Source organism: Pelodiscus sinensis, chromosome 25 (assembly GCF_049634645.1).
Source record: "Pelodiscus sinensis isolate JC-2024 chromosome 25, ASM4963464v1, whole genome shotgun sequence".
NCBI classification, from domain to species: domain Eukaryota; kingdom Metazoa; phylum Chordata; order Testudines; family Trionychidae; genus Pelodiscus; species Pelodiscus sinensis.
Window position 1 is genome coordinate 4,923,243 of NC_134735.1, and position 14,661 is coordinate 4,937,903.

General features: G+C 44.5%; 1 protein-coding gene across 1 annotated transcript in view; it reads right to left on the minus strand.

Annotated features, from left to right (window-relative positions):
* The window catches only part of SMAP2 (small ArfGAP2), a 40,387-nt gene extending 27,218 nt beyond the window's left edge, over positions 1–13,169 (minus strand). The window contains exon 1 of the mRNA XM_075908903.1: positions 12,859–13,169. Within this exon, the coding sequence (XP_075765018.1) occupies positions 12,859–12,961 (103 nt within the window). The 5' untranslated portion in view covers positions 12,962–13,169. The remainder of the gene's footprint in view (positions 1–12,858) is intronic.
* Between the last annotated feature and the right edge of the window lie 1,492 nt (positions 13,170–14,661).

Below are 14,661 nucleotides of genomic sequence, written 5' to 3' on the forward strand. Positions count from 1 at the left end.
TTTCTAAGCACCTAGAAATCAGCTCAGCATTTCCTTTGTAAATCTAGGTTGTAAATCTCACCTGGAGTAAGTCATTCACCATACTTCAATAACTGTAGAAGTTAAGCATCAGAATAAATGTATGTTAAATTATGAGATTCCTTAAGCGCACAGATGCATGTATTTTCCTGGTTAGGTAAAAATACCTAATCAAGTTGCAAGTCAACACAGTTTGAGAGTTATACCCAGGAGAATGAACCTCGCTAGGAAAACGAAGTTCAAAATGCAAAAGGAGATTTAAGAAACCCAATCATTTAAATCAGATTTTAAATGGTTCAATCTAGTGTCCAGGTGGTCTAATGGGGAGAGCTGGGCAAGTGAGATTCAGGACTCATCTGCACAATTTTTAGCATGCGTCAGCAGGATCTACATGGGTCAGTTAGAATACGCAGCACCATAGCGTGCACTAATCCCCACCCAGGTGCACCTTACTGCACTGTGTCAAGGAGTGATTAGATTCCAGAGATTTGGCTTTAGAAGGACTTGTTCCCCAGGCTGCGTAAACACTAAGCCAGTCCCACCTCACATAACCTGTCCTGTTTCACACATTGTGAACATAAGGGACAAGATTAAAAATTAAAATTAATGGAGATTGCCTAATCTCCTAGAACTGGAAGTGACCTTGAAAGGTCATCAAGTCCAGTCTCCTGCCTTCACAGCAGGACCAAGTACCATCCCTGACAAATTTTTGTCCCAAATCCTTAAATGGCCTCCACAAGGATTGAACTCACAACCCTGGGTTTAGTAGGCCAATGCTCAAACCACTGAGCTATCCCTCCCCCTAGATGTGTGAAGACAACTATTGAACAACTGCTGATAGCAAGGTAAATCAGTCGTTTTCTCTCCCACCTACTACATACAACCTGGGCACTTCTTCAGCATCCCTTTCAGAAAAGGAAAAACCCCCACAGAAGTTCCATGGTGTTAAGATACATTGGCATAAACAGGACAGTTGGCTGAAACTTTCCCTGGTAACATGAGAAATATTGATGACGTTCGATCACAGAGATCTCAGTGCACAGGGCTACAATTTTTGCAGGATCAATTAGAAATGTTACAAGAACTCTGCTTTACTGACTTTATTCTTTATTACATATGTTCACGAGGTGTGAAACGGGATAGGTGTATGTGAAAACAAGGATCTGTTCCAGATGTGGGTCTTGCTTAGTGTTTACTAATTTTAATCTCATCTGGAAGGTGAAGCTGCCAAGTAGTAAGTCTAGTTTCTGAAAACAATTGCTAATACAGCCAGGAATCTCTCCCCTCAGGACACATGCACGTGATCATGTCCAATACTGAATCAGATTTTGCTGATCTGAAGGTCTCAAGCAGATAGAGCCAATGATATGGTTTATAAAAAGAGACTTAGACCAAAAGAAGTGACTAAATTGGGGAGAAGTTATATTAAGGTGCACTGATACATCACAAAATCCTGCTTCATTTACTTGTCAAGTGGCAAAAGCTGTCGCTTCCCAACTATTTGTGTATTTGGCATTGAATATTGTTATCTAGTGAAGCTATTGGTCATCTAGTACAGGTTGAGCCTCTAGTCTGGCAGCATCTGTGGTCCAGTATGATTTTAGTTAGACAGATGTCCACTTACCATGGGTATGGCTAAATTTCTGATAATCCCATTCGTTTGTTTACAGCCATCAGTCCTGGCTCTCAGTGTTGTGTGCTATTATTTAGCTCTAATTTACCCTTAAATGTCTTCTAAGAGCCCCATCAGCCCTGGAAGTGCTGGTAATGCCGAGATACAATACTGACCTCCCACAGTTTGGTAAATTCTGATTCGGCACCAGTCAGGTCCCAATGGTGCCAGACTAGAGAGGTTTAGCCTATATTGCTACACAGGGACTGAAGCACTCAGAAGTACCCCTCTCTAGAAAGATTTTTAACAACTCACAATCAGGTGTGTAGTGGTCCCCACACACCTGTAGCAGTCACCTGTGGGCTTGGAGGTAGTTGCTATAACTGAGCCAGACAGGTTTTTTCCCTTGCTGTGGCCAGCGTATGGAAACAAGTAGGGGCTGCTGCAATTCAGACATTTCATGGTAAAGATTGTTACGATACTAGGAATGTAGTTTCTTCCCTTTATGTAGGCTTCCTATACTCATTTGATCAATAAGATTACTCACCCTTTTATCTGGACCCCTGATGGTTGTGCCCATGAAAGCTCATTATACAATCTACATTCTGTGTTGGTCTCTAAGGTGCTGCAGGAAAATTAGTTGTTTACGATTTTTCAGTTACAAACTAACACGGCTACTACCTCTGACCTTTTATCTGAGTCACTCCAGCACTGAAGACAACACACCCAAACTGCCTGAACTAAGATTTTAGGGCACTGAAGCTGTTTGACAATTTCTTTCTGTTCCTTCCCATTGTTCACATTCTGTGCTCCTCTCATCGGAGCATCTGTAAATCCTCTTATTCTACATCTCCTCTGATTCCCCTCTGCATCCAAGTTGGATTTCTTCCTCTCCCAGGCCTAGCAGGCGTGCCACTGAGAGCAGAGGAGAGGCTCTCCCTGTTCAGTTCTGATGCCCCGCTGCTGGAAAGGGCAACTGCAGGCCAAGTCCAGTTTAATCTCTGCAGCACTTCTTAGTTATTCTGTGCATGAGCAATTTAGTCTGTGTATTGGTGCTGCTCAGGACCAACAGAATCAGAGAATCCACCTGCCAAATTCTAGCAAACTTCTAATCAGCTGTGTGAAGTTTTCAAGTGACAACGAAAAGGCACTGACACCAGGGATCTGTCAAGTTTCATATCCTTGCTCCAAACCACAGATTTGCTTGAGTTTCAACAAAAGTTAAAAAAAAAAAAAAAAAAGGGTAAAGTGTATTTTCCTAATCTTCTTCTTGGAAACAGCTGAAGTATCCTAGCTAAACTCACCCTACCCCCACAAAAAAGAGAGTCAGCCTTAGACATCTGGTATGGAAAATTTCAGCCCAGACTGTTTGTGTGGCACAAGTTTTCAGCAACTGGAAACAGGGTGTTATAATGGGGAGCACTGAGCAAACTTAACAGGGGTTGCCTACCAGTTTCATCTATAAATATAGGACTGTCACTAATCAGAGGGAGAGGAGAAAGATATTAGAGCATGCTCCAAGGATCAGTTTCATTTCAGAAACTTTCTGTCCTAAATTTCAAGAGATGTAACATGAGAATCACTATTTCTTATCAGTCTTTCATTTCAAACTAGAGTTGAGTTAAGGGGTTAGATTTGTTCTCTATTTAGTGTTCATCTACTTCTACTAAGATGAACTATCTTTAAAGAGCAAAGATGTGGTTTTATGCAGGTGTTTGATATCAAGTAATTTAACTGTTATGACAGTAACCAACCACTCTTTTTACTTAAACTATAGTGCAAGTTTCATGAAATCAAGCAGATCTGTGTATTCTTTACAAAAACTGGGCACTCAATCATTTTTGCAAAACTGAGCATCACAACATTTGTACTGTATTTATATGTTGTATGAAGAGGACTTCAGCCATCAACACCAATCCCTCCCTATTTTACAGATGGAAACAGTCACGGTTATTTGCCCAAAGTTAAAGACAGAGCTAAAATTAAAGACGGCAGGATAATTCTGTCTAGATCAGAGGTGAGCCACTTGCAGCCCACGGACCCCACCTGAAGGCCCATGGACCCACATGCCTCTTGCACACTGGAGCCCCACAATTCCTACTCCTTCCCCTCCCTCCCATTGCTTTAGGAGCACCACAAATCACCTGATTAGTGCTCCATCCCCACTCCACCCTCTTTCTCTCTGAGCTGGAATGGTGCAAATCAAGCATGTGTTGGGGGAAGGGGGAGAGACAGGGGCCTGTAGGCCTCAGGTGGAGTGCCAGGGGACTGTGGGCGGCTGCGGCCTACCGAGATGAAGGGCCACACACTGTTCTTGTTTGTCCATCGCTTGTCTTGATATCCTGTAATCAGTACATTAGATCATGTTTCTTTCTTTTCCTAGGTTTACAAAATTAATGCATCTGTATGCAGTAAAGAGGTGTCCCAGGCTCCCAGCTTTCCAGACCTCATTCCTGAATGCTGCTACTCTCTCTAACACTCCTCTCAACAATACACAGCTACTTCCAAAAGGGTCCCTCCCCTTCCCCAATGCTGATCTTTCCATACCCTGGCAACTGCAATGGCAACCACTCCAACATCTTTCTTGCTGCTGCCTACTCAAATGCAAAAGCAAGGCAGACTTCTTGCTATAATTCTGTCTCCACCAATGCTGCCAACAAGTCTCCTTCTAGAGGCAACTGCTGGAGCAGTAACTGCTGTTGAAACGTGATTTCAAGAACCTTTTTTCTACAGAGTGAGCTGTAAGAGGAAAGTGTGTTCACGTATTCTATTGCTGCTCCTAAACCCACGATTATACTTAGAATACATTTTGATGCAAAAGATGATGCTCAGTGGGCCACCACGAACTCTGCAGTTCTAAATTTACCAGTGTTCTTCCTATTTGTAACCCTAGATCTTAGTTCTCTCTTCACCACAAGCAGCTGTTAGGCAGGGCAGTTCAAAGACTAACACCATGCCCATTGCCCTTACTGAAAGAGGAAGCTCAACTGTGATTATAGCACAGGTGAAACAAGAACTTTTAGGCAGTGGCTTAGCCAGGAAATTCCATTAGTCAATAAAACCCCCCACAAGTTTCACATCAACAGTCATTTGGCAGAGTGAGAAAGACACAAGGAAAACCTGCTTCCCTTTCTGTTTGTACTTGAAGCCCTCTCCTTTGTACTCCATACCACACCCACTCCACTGTCTTTTCTTCATCTTCCTAGCTCAATCACATGCTGCCCACTGCTACTGAACAGATTCCATTCCTTTCCTTCACAAGCTCTTTGGACTACTCCTTCTTTAAATCATTCTGATTAGGATCAAGATACCCTGCAGTGCAGATCCCTATTGTTTTCCTGCCTTGCATCTGCTCTAGATTCAGCATTTTAGGGGAAGGACTGACAACTTGTTTGGCAATACAGGAACCCAGGGTTGGATTTTAGATGCACCATTAATAAGTAAAATGTGGCAGTATGGAAAGTGCCACAACCGAGAAAATATTGTGAAGTTCATTAGTCCACACTACTGGATAGATTTAGAATTTAGATATTTTAAAATTTGCTTTTCATACACTTCTCAGCTTGTGAGTACAGGGTTGGTTTCTTTCCCTGGTTCTTGTGGCTAGCACAATATTTGCATTGCTAACACTGCAAAGCAAGGCTTAAATACAAACGTGAAGCTATTTGAAATATTAGCAAGCAGTCAATGCTACATTAGTGAGGCTTAGAAAAAAATACCCCATTAATTTACGCCGAAGAACATCAGAAGCTAAGTATGTCCATTAAATTCCAGGAGTTAACATCAAATACCAAGAACAGAAAGACACACAATCTTTCAAGACAGGCTTTGGAAGTCTAGTGCAGCTTTTAACTGACACCTTTAACATTCTGGCTCTGTACAGCACATTTAATCAGCACTGTATGTGCTTTAAAAACCCCCAAGGAAAAAACCTTCTGTATTATAATTCTGGAGGAGGAAATACTGAGAACACAGAAACCCTGACCTAGCTATGTATTTATATCTAGGTTATGTTAGTCAAGAAATACTGCACAGGTAAAAAAAATTGAATCTAATTGGCAATGAGTTATACAAGAGGGTCGGACTTCAAAATGGAACTCACGGGAGAGCTCCTGTAACACACAGGGGAGGGATATTCAGACAAACCAAAGGAGGAGTACGGGGCAACCTTAAACTGATGAGTGGATGCAGCAGAAGTTGCATAATGGTCATCGCTGGGGTACTCCACTGTGGAGGAACCTGCAGTTCTGCCATCAACGATACTGGATCCAAGGAGCCTGTGGGAAAGACGGGGACTGGAAGAGTAGAGGGGAAGAGTTTGGGAAAGGGAAAAGAGTCAAATACAGTATCCACATGTTGTGAAAATTCAGCGTTAAACTTCAGAGAGTTAGAAATGCATAGAAGCTCCTAGGTTAACCTAACAGTAATTTGCAGGGCCCACACACGAGAGTTAGAAGCCATTTAATACTAGGGCTAGTTTAAAAACACAGAAAAAATATTTCCACTCGATTCAAGTCATGGAGTATGTATTGTTGCCCAGATCGAGACATTGTTCACACGCTTGTACTTCCTAATTGTACTCTCAACATAGAGTTCTGGGATTAAACAGCTTTCATATCCACACATCGCAAGCCATTCAATATCTCCATTAGTCAATGTGTTTGGTCTGCTTTCGCAGGTCATGCCACAACTCCACGCTCTAATTATGATAGCAATACAACTATTTCCCCAGAAGACCTACAGCACTACAGCAGCAGGCGTGCTTCACCCGCCAACATAGCCACTGCTGCTTGCAGAGATGGATTTATTATGCAGGTGGGAAGCTCTCTCATCAGTACAGAATGTCTTCAGGCGCACTACAGCAGCATTGGTGCTAATGTAGCACTTCTAGTCCATGTGAGCCCTGAGACTCACTGCTATAGGGTTTCTGTTTTTCAGTGTAGAAGTTTCCCTACAACTGGAGACATTATGTAGCATTTTGTTACTCTCCCATTTTCACCACAGAGATGGTCCAGGCCCACACATTATATTTCTAAGAAGCTATTCCCAATTTTGGAGTCTCTCTAAATGTAACAGACCATGTTCGTTCATTCCTTGAGAAGGTGCTCTGTCCTAACAAACACATTCTATCATGCTCACGCCACACTAGCCAAAGCTTGTGGTCCACTGCTTGAGTTCTCCAGGGCTGGGGAACATGAAACGGAAGAGATGCCAATAATGGCTCCTACAACTCTTTTGAAAGAAAAATGTGTGCGAACAAAGGTTTCTGTGTACCACGTAGCCCTGAGTAGTTTGAATCTGAGAGACCAAGAGACAGAGAGACGCTAAGCAACATAAAAGTTTGCTCTTTTGGATTTCCACAACCAAGATATCACCAAGTATTAATGGCCTCAAAGGGGAGGGACAGCCCAGCTGCATACCAGCCCCACTGATCGAATACTATTGCAGCCCCAGATGTAATTTTTTTGTACGATACTAGAGTGAGTAGGGTCCTGGTGTTATGAACATGTCATTTTGATCTCTCCAAGGAGAGAGAGAGAGAGACAGAGAGTAGTACAACTGACAGTGCCTTGTCTACAACAGCACTCCTCACCATGGATCCGAACAAGGATGTGAGCGTGCCCACAGAGAGTTTAGGGTGGGCAACTGAAGTGCTCCTCATTCATGCGCTTTCTCGTTTTCAGACTAGAGCAAAGGCTTACTGGAACTACTCAATCTCTCCTGAAGGAGGGCGAGATACTTGACAGTATCAAGGAAAGCTTTGCTCTCTGGGACACTGGAAGGAGTCTGATTAGGACACAAACACCATGATTGGGGCCTACACAGGTATTATTTGGAGAGACTCTACATTGCTCTAAAGTGCTTGCCCACGGAAGCATGCCAACACACATTCTTCTCATGAGAACAAAACTTTGTGCAATCCACCTCTTAAGTATCTCTGTAGCGATAAGCACTACAGAGACAAGTGGTGATATTACAGCCCATGTTGGCATAGGATATAGTATTTTACTTGTGTCTGTTAAAGCACAAAGGGAGAAGAAGTTATAAATCAACTTTAGTTAGTTTTTAATGTTGTCTGAAACTCATCTCTCCACCAGGAAAGCGTACCATCACTCTCTGCCAATCTAAAAGCTTTTAGTCAGACAAAAGTACACCTACTATTCTGAAAGGAGGCATTTCCTGTCCACAAGATGCAGAAAACAGGGCTAGAAACCACAAGACAAAACACTGTATTTAAAGAGTTGAAGTTATCCTTTGGGATACGATGTTACAGAAACTGAAGTTGTTCTTAGCTCTAAGGATGTTAAATGTAGATCAGGAGGGCTCTTGTACATTTCAAAAGCAAAGGGCCACCAGAAGCAGGCGGGACTCAGACAGCTTTTAAGCCGGCTCCCCTCAACACCGGACCCTGCTCCCCCCATGCTGCCTCTCTCTGACAGCAGCAGCAAGTGGAGGGGAAGCAACTAGTGAGTCACTAGTTGACTATCCAATAAGTATTTGCTTATCGGATAGTCGACTAGTCGCTTACATCCCTACTTAGCACAACTGTGACACTAATGTGGACAGGATCAAAGCACTGGTATTTACTGAGAATGAGGTTGTTTATTCTCCCTCCTTCTGCCGCCCCCGAGCAGTTCTCTTCAAGACTGAAATGAAGGAAGTGGTGGGTGAACAGCCATTTTACAGTAGATATTCAGTTCTTTCTTTCCTACTTCTGTGGCATGACAGCTCACAATCCAGCTTGGTGAAATCATCTGAAACATCTCTCAGAATTGGAAGCGTGGGTGGCAGTTGAACACTATTTTTCAAAGAAGTTCGATATAGCCTAAGCAGTACTAAATTGTAAGCCAATAAGCTGAGTATAAAAGCAAGGAGACAGGTAAACTAAACTGTAGCATTATGTGCCTGAGGACTTAACAGTAGTTTACCTGGCTAAAAAGGAAATTTCCCCCTCCTCTCTCAAATTAGTGAACAATTTTCCCTCCCACTCTTTGGTCATCTTTCCTGGACTCTATTTCAACCTCTAAGTGTTGGACACATTCTAAATGACGTATGTTGCACTGAACTGGCTGACAAGGTAAATGAGCACAAATGCTCCCAAAGAACAGGTTTAATGTGAAAGTATACTGTAGAGGAATCTCCATAAGTTACTTTCCACAAAACTGTGCCATTTTCAATTACAACTGCTGCAGGTCAGTGGTAATGGCTACTAATCAAATAATTTATTTAATCTTGAAGAGGGTTCAGAAAGTGTCAGCTAGAAACTAAAACAAGGCTTTTACCATGGTCACAACTAGGAGATATTTATTAATGCATTATACAAGTTCAATGAAGGTTCTGCTAATCATATCATGTCATGATGCAAGATTCTTCACACACTTGAGCTTTGAGTGCTTTCATGGAACAGAATTCAGATTTGCAACTGATGAGAAGCATACAAAATAGTCTACTGTATTTAAGACCAGGTAAATCTTTCTATCAAAACAATCAATAAGTTATAAGAAGGGAAGTAGCCGCACAGTGGAGTTAGCATGCACCAGCTGGTCTTTGCTCATTAGAAGTCATTTTTGCTCAAGAGCTGTAAGTTACCTAAAATGAAGGCAGCCTACTCCCACCAAAAGGGAATTCAGTTTAGTTAAAAAAAAAAATCACCAGATCTCAGATTAGTTTGTGCAGCAAGGGCTTGCCTGTACAAAAGGTGATGAACAAACAATTTCAGTGAAATTGTAGGAGCCACATTCTTCATTAGCAGGTTTCAACTGTGGCACAAGATAACCGATCTCCTGAGGAAGTTAACAGACTGCCTGGCAGTGCTGACAGCAATACCCAACCACAAAGGAAGTGTGTGTTTGACTGAAGAACTACGAACTTCTCACGGTTAGGCTTCCCTCCACCCTCTCACTATTCGTGCAAATGACAACAATTCTGTTGCACTGAACAATAGCTGCTGTTTCTGTAACAGAAAACTGGTTCACTCTTGATTGATTTAAGTTTGTTCACTTACAAAAATCCTCTTCCTGTCACATGACTAATTATTCATGTTAACAAGTAACTCACCATCTTTGGTAATAATGCTGGGCCAGAAAACCTCACTTCCTGCACATCAGTGCATTCTGGAATTGTAACATTCCAACTATCTATAAACAAGCAACGACTTTAAAAAACAAATCACACGTATCCAAGAGTATTCTCTGCTGGAACATCTTGTTTGCTTACTCACTAACAGGAGAAAGTACCTATTGTCATTGCTCAAAATGCAATTATGAGATCCAAGAGTAGCTTTCAGAGGTCCAGTTTTATTTTATAGTTAATACATACATCCAAGATCAAGCAAGGGGAAAATGTCCTTTTCCTCCTCCTGCCTTAAAAAAAAAAAAAAATCACCCTTCTCCTCCCCCAAAAATCCATATTCAGCTTACATGTCAAAAAATCCCCAATTTTGATATTTTTATATATAAATGAATATAACACACTGCCCTAAGTTATGTCATCTTTTCCCCCAATACAAGCTGCAGCATCCATTTGTGCAGTCTGGTATAGTTCCAATATTTAAAATGTTAGAAACCCAAAAAATGGATCCAACTACCACCAAAATACCTCCCAAAAGAAAATAAATCAGTACTTTCATAATAATTTTACATTTCTGTTCTTCATTTCCCCCACAGTGCTCCTTACAATTGTTAATTAGGCTTCATTCTGGTGCGATATAAATAGCATTCCCCTGTAGAATGGGGAGAGAGAAGCAAAAATATATGGCGATTACCTCAAGATTGGTGTAAGTGGGAACAAAGCCCAGGAATTGAGATTCTAATCCCTTCAGAAATTAATGAAGCAAACAGCATTCCAAAAGCCATTAAGTGATTGTCTTACATTACTGTTATAGCAAAAATACCACAGAGGGCTTAGAACAGTTAGCCATGTGAAAATACATGCATGTACAAGAGGGTGTGTGTTTTTGGGGAGAAGCTGTCACCTTTACAAAAGCAAAGCAATCAAATGTATTTTAGATGCCAGACCCTGAACAGTTTTTACTTCTCCTGAAAGAAGAGTTAGGAGAGACAGAAAACGGTAAAAATGCTGACACTGAACACAGTATCTGGAGCCACTGGAAGTATGTCACTTTGCCATCAGCTCCAAGCTACTTCATCCAAGTTCCATTTCTGTTAAGATAGTCACAGGATCCTGCTATTATGTGCGTCTTCAGGCATTATCCCATGCCAGAATTCTAATATAAAGTGCCTTTTTTCAGACTATTACAATAGATACTTTTTGGCTGGGGGACATTTTCCAAGTTACGTAATCCAGTTTTTAAATTTTCCCTTCAAAAGGGAATTTTATCAGCAGTAGTCCAGGTCACACTCAGGGTTAAGTGTTTGAAAAATATCAGTATTTGAAATTTGGCCATCAGGATGTTAGAAAAAGTCTTTAGAGACAGACTTTAGCCATATTTTCTATTCAACTTGTTTGCCAAGTGACAAACAGCAGAGCTGCAAAAACCCTGTTTATCTGAATCTTGACTGTAGCAATTCTAGAATAGGCTGCTGAAGTTCAGGGAGTATTATCTAACAGTATGATGTTTGAATAAAACCAGGCAACTTTTAGTGCCAGCACTCTTCCCAATTCAACTGGAAGCATTCCGATATGAAGGACAAACTTACTGAGTGTAAATTGGGGAGAAGTTTCCATCCCACGCACTACACAAATTGGGCAGCTTTCCTCCTTTGTTGGCACTCAACTGGTATTTAGCATCTGCTCAATACAAGTTTTTGAATACAGAGCAACAGCCCTAGACTACAAGACCTTAGGCCTCCAACTCTCATATGTTGAGATGTTATGAAGTTTTCAACAGTCTTTGGTCTTTCGACCCTCAGTCTTAAGAGTAAAAAGTAGAAAACATCCAATGAAAGTGGTGTGTCCTTCACAAAAAAATCTTGAAAGCTTTCGTTATTAAGAGTAAGGTAGGTAACAGTTGGAAGCCTGACTTAGCACTGATGTGTACTCCAAAATAGCATGGAGTGCAAATAAAGTTAGCACTTTAGATTTGACTCATTCTGTTGAACATCTGTGTTATCAGAAAGCATGTCAGGTGATAATGAGTATCATCCACCACAGATAAATCACACCTCCCGGGTCCAGAAAGATGTGTGGTACTACCATGGAAACTTCGTTTTCCCATGTGAAGGGGACTCCACCAAGAGAAGGCCTTTCTGAACTACTCACAACTAATTAGACACATTCCAAAAGTGAATTTCCTCCACACGCCTCCTGGATCGAGTTCTGATGCAGAACGTTTTGTTTAACAACCCTGCCTTCACAACGACTAGTACGTCAGCATACGAATGAGTTCGTTCCTCTTTATCTATCAACCTACAGCATTTATAAATATACATGCTGCAGAATACTAGGTTCTAAAGTTGACTGACTGGCCTGGTTATATAATCACCGCATTTAGCTCTCCCTAGATAGATGCTCTTTCTACGGGGCCAACAATATGCTAGTGACTCTTCAACCCTGTCCTCCCCCTCTACTGAGTCAGGGATCATTTGCACAACCAGTGTGTGCCCATTCAGGTCCCTTCCCGAATGTGAAGCAGCCACAGACACACAAATGCCATTTCTGACAGACTGCAGCACAGATCACTGCATCAGATGTTATCCCATTACGGTCACCCAGAAGGAGAAAAGGAAGCCTGCCTAAGAGAGCCACATCCTTTGCCAGCATGGGCCACACACACAGCTGTTTTATTTCCCCATTGCAACGAACGTTCCCGCAAGCCGTTTCCATCCGCGGGGGGACATTTTCCCATGTGCGGAATAAATGTGATGTGCACCAAGGCACGTGCCAACGGGCACCCCGAATAGAAACGAAACAGAAAGCCCTAGCTCTGCTATTCTGCTGGGCCGCCTCTGAATTTCTCCTGAGGCGCGACACGAGAAGACTGCTTATAGGGAACATTGATTAACACCCCCCCCCTCCACCTCCAAAACCTGCAAATACAAACCCTCAAAATCCTCCCCCCCCCCACGCACACACACTCAGCCCCATCCCAGTGGCTCAGTATCAGTCGGGTGGCTTTTCAGGAGGTGCCCTGATTTGACTGGGCGAGTCCCAATATTCGGGGCTTTGTCTTCTACAGGTGCCTACCCCCTCCCCCACACCTTGCCCTGATTTGCACTTGCTAGCTCCCCCCCCCCCCACACACACACACCCACGGGGGGGGGGGTTACCTTTGGCCTGGCAGTCCGCGCAGAACTTGTTCTCCTCCTCCAGCAGCAGCCCGGCCAGCACCGCCTGGTACCGGTCCACGTCCCGCACCGACTTGCCCGTCATGGCGGGGAGCGGGAACCCCGCGGCCCCTCCCCCCCTGGGCGACGCGCCCGGGCTCCTACCGGTGGGTCCCCCCGGGCCCGCCCGCCCTGCGCCGGTCACTTGGGGTCGGGCCCCCCTGAGCGGCCGGGGCGCGGGCCCCACAGGCGGGAGCGGGGACCCCGGTGGGGGCGGGGGGGGGGGCTCCAGGGGCTGGCTCCCGGCTCCCGGCTCCGTCTCCCAGCAGCGGCCGCCGCTGCCTCAGCCGCTTCCTGCTTCCGGTGAGAGCGCGCGGGGGAAGAAAGGGAGGAGGGGCGGAGCGAGGGGCGGGGCTACACTCCGGACTGCACCACCCCGTCCCCATTGATCCGCCGCCGCGCGTCACGCCAGCCGCGAGCCAATCAGGGGAGGGGAGGGGGGAGAGAGAAAGAGAGAGAAGTTGAATGGGTCGGTCACGTGACTGAGATGGGGGGGGGGAGAAGGGAAGGAGCGGAGGGAGGCAGGCTGCGAGGGGTGATAGCAGAAGAGTGAAGGGTGGGGGGGCAGATAGAGGGACGGATAAAGGAGGGAGGATAGCAGCAGATGGGGGGAGGTTGCAAAAGGGGAGGGAAGGAGTGGAGTGGAGTGGAGGGAGGGGTGATAGCAGAAGAACGAAGGGCGGGGGGCAGACAGAGGGACGGATGGAGGAGGGAGGATAGCAGCAGAAGGACAGATGGGGGGATGGAAGAGCTGGGGTGGGGGGAGGTTGCAAAAGGGGAGGGAAGGAGTGGAGTGGAGGGAGGGGTGATAGCAGAAGAATGACGGGCGGGGGGCAGACAGAGGGACGGATGGAGGAGGGAGGATAGCAGCAGAAGGACAGATGGGGGGAATGGAAGAGGTGGGGTGGGAGAAGGTTGCAAAAGGGGAGGGAAGGAGGGAGAGAGAGAGAGAGAGGACAGCAGCAGAGGAGCAAAGGGCGGGCAGAGATTGCAGAGGGATGGATGGATAACAGCAGAGGAGCAAAGGGTGGGAGGCAGTGGAGGAGCAGAGAGGGGGATGGAGAGAAGATAGCAGGAGGAGATGGCGGGAGGCTATAAAGGGGCAGGAGAGGGGACATAAGCAGGCCGGAAGGGTGGGTGGAAGGGAGCAGCAGGAGCAGCTACAGGACTTTATGCAGCCTCTTGGAGGAGATATTACCACAAACCCAAATCACCTTCAGCGCAGGCAGGACTTCACCTTAAACGCGTTGGCAGTGTCTCTCCTCTAAAGGTACCCACCAAACATAGGTACTGGAATCAGGGATGTGGAGGTTTCCATTATATACAAGATTTACAGTTTGGTCAATGACTTTCAACATCCCCATCATAAAAAATATTCCTGCCACCCAGCGGGAATACCTTCCCACCTGTGTGCAGCCTTCCAGCACTGACTTTCCATGTCCCATGGTCCTGCTCCATTGTAGATAATGTGCCTATGGTTGTAAGGGGAAGGACAAACAGTTTTTAATTTCCAGGAAGCATGGCAGTTAATTAACATACAACTGAATCTCTCTAATTGTAGCATAAATTCATACCTATGTGGGACATAATGGCTACATCAGGTTCAACAGATTGGCTGGCCACTGCATACACAAATTTTAGCAATATACATCTGGACATGTAAGTCCCTTTAATGACATTGGGAAGGGCAATGCATGTGCCTGCAGGGAAGGAAGATAAATACCCCTCAAGCTAGAAAATAAGAAA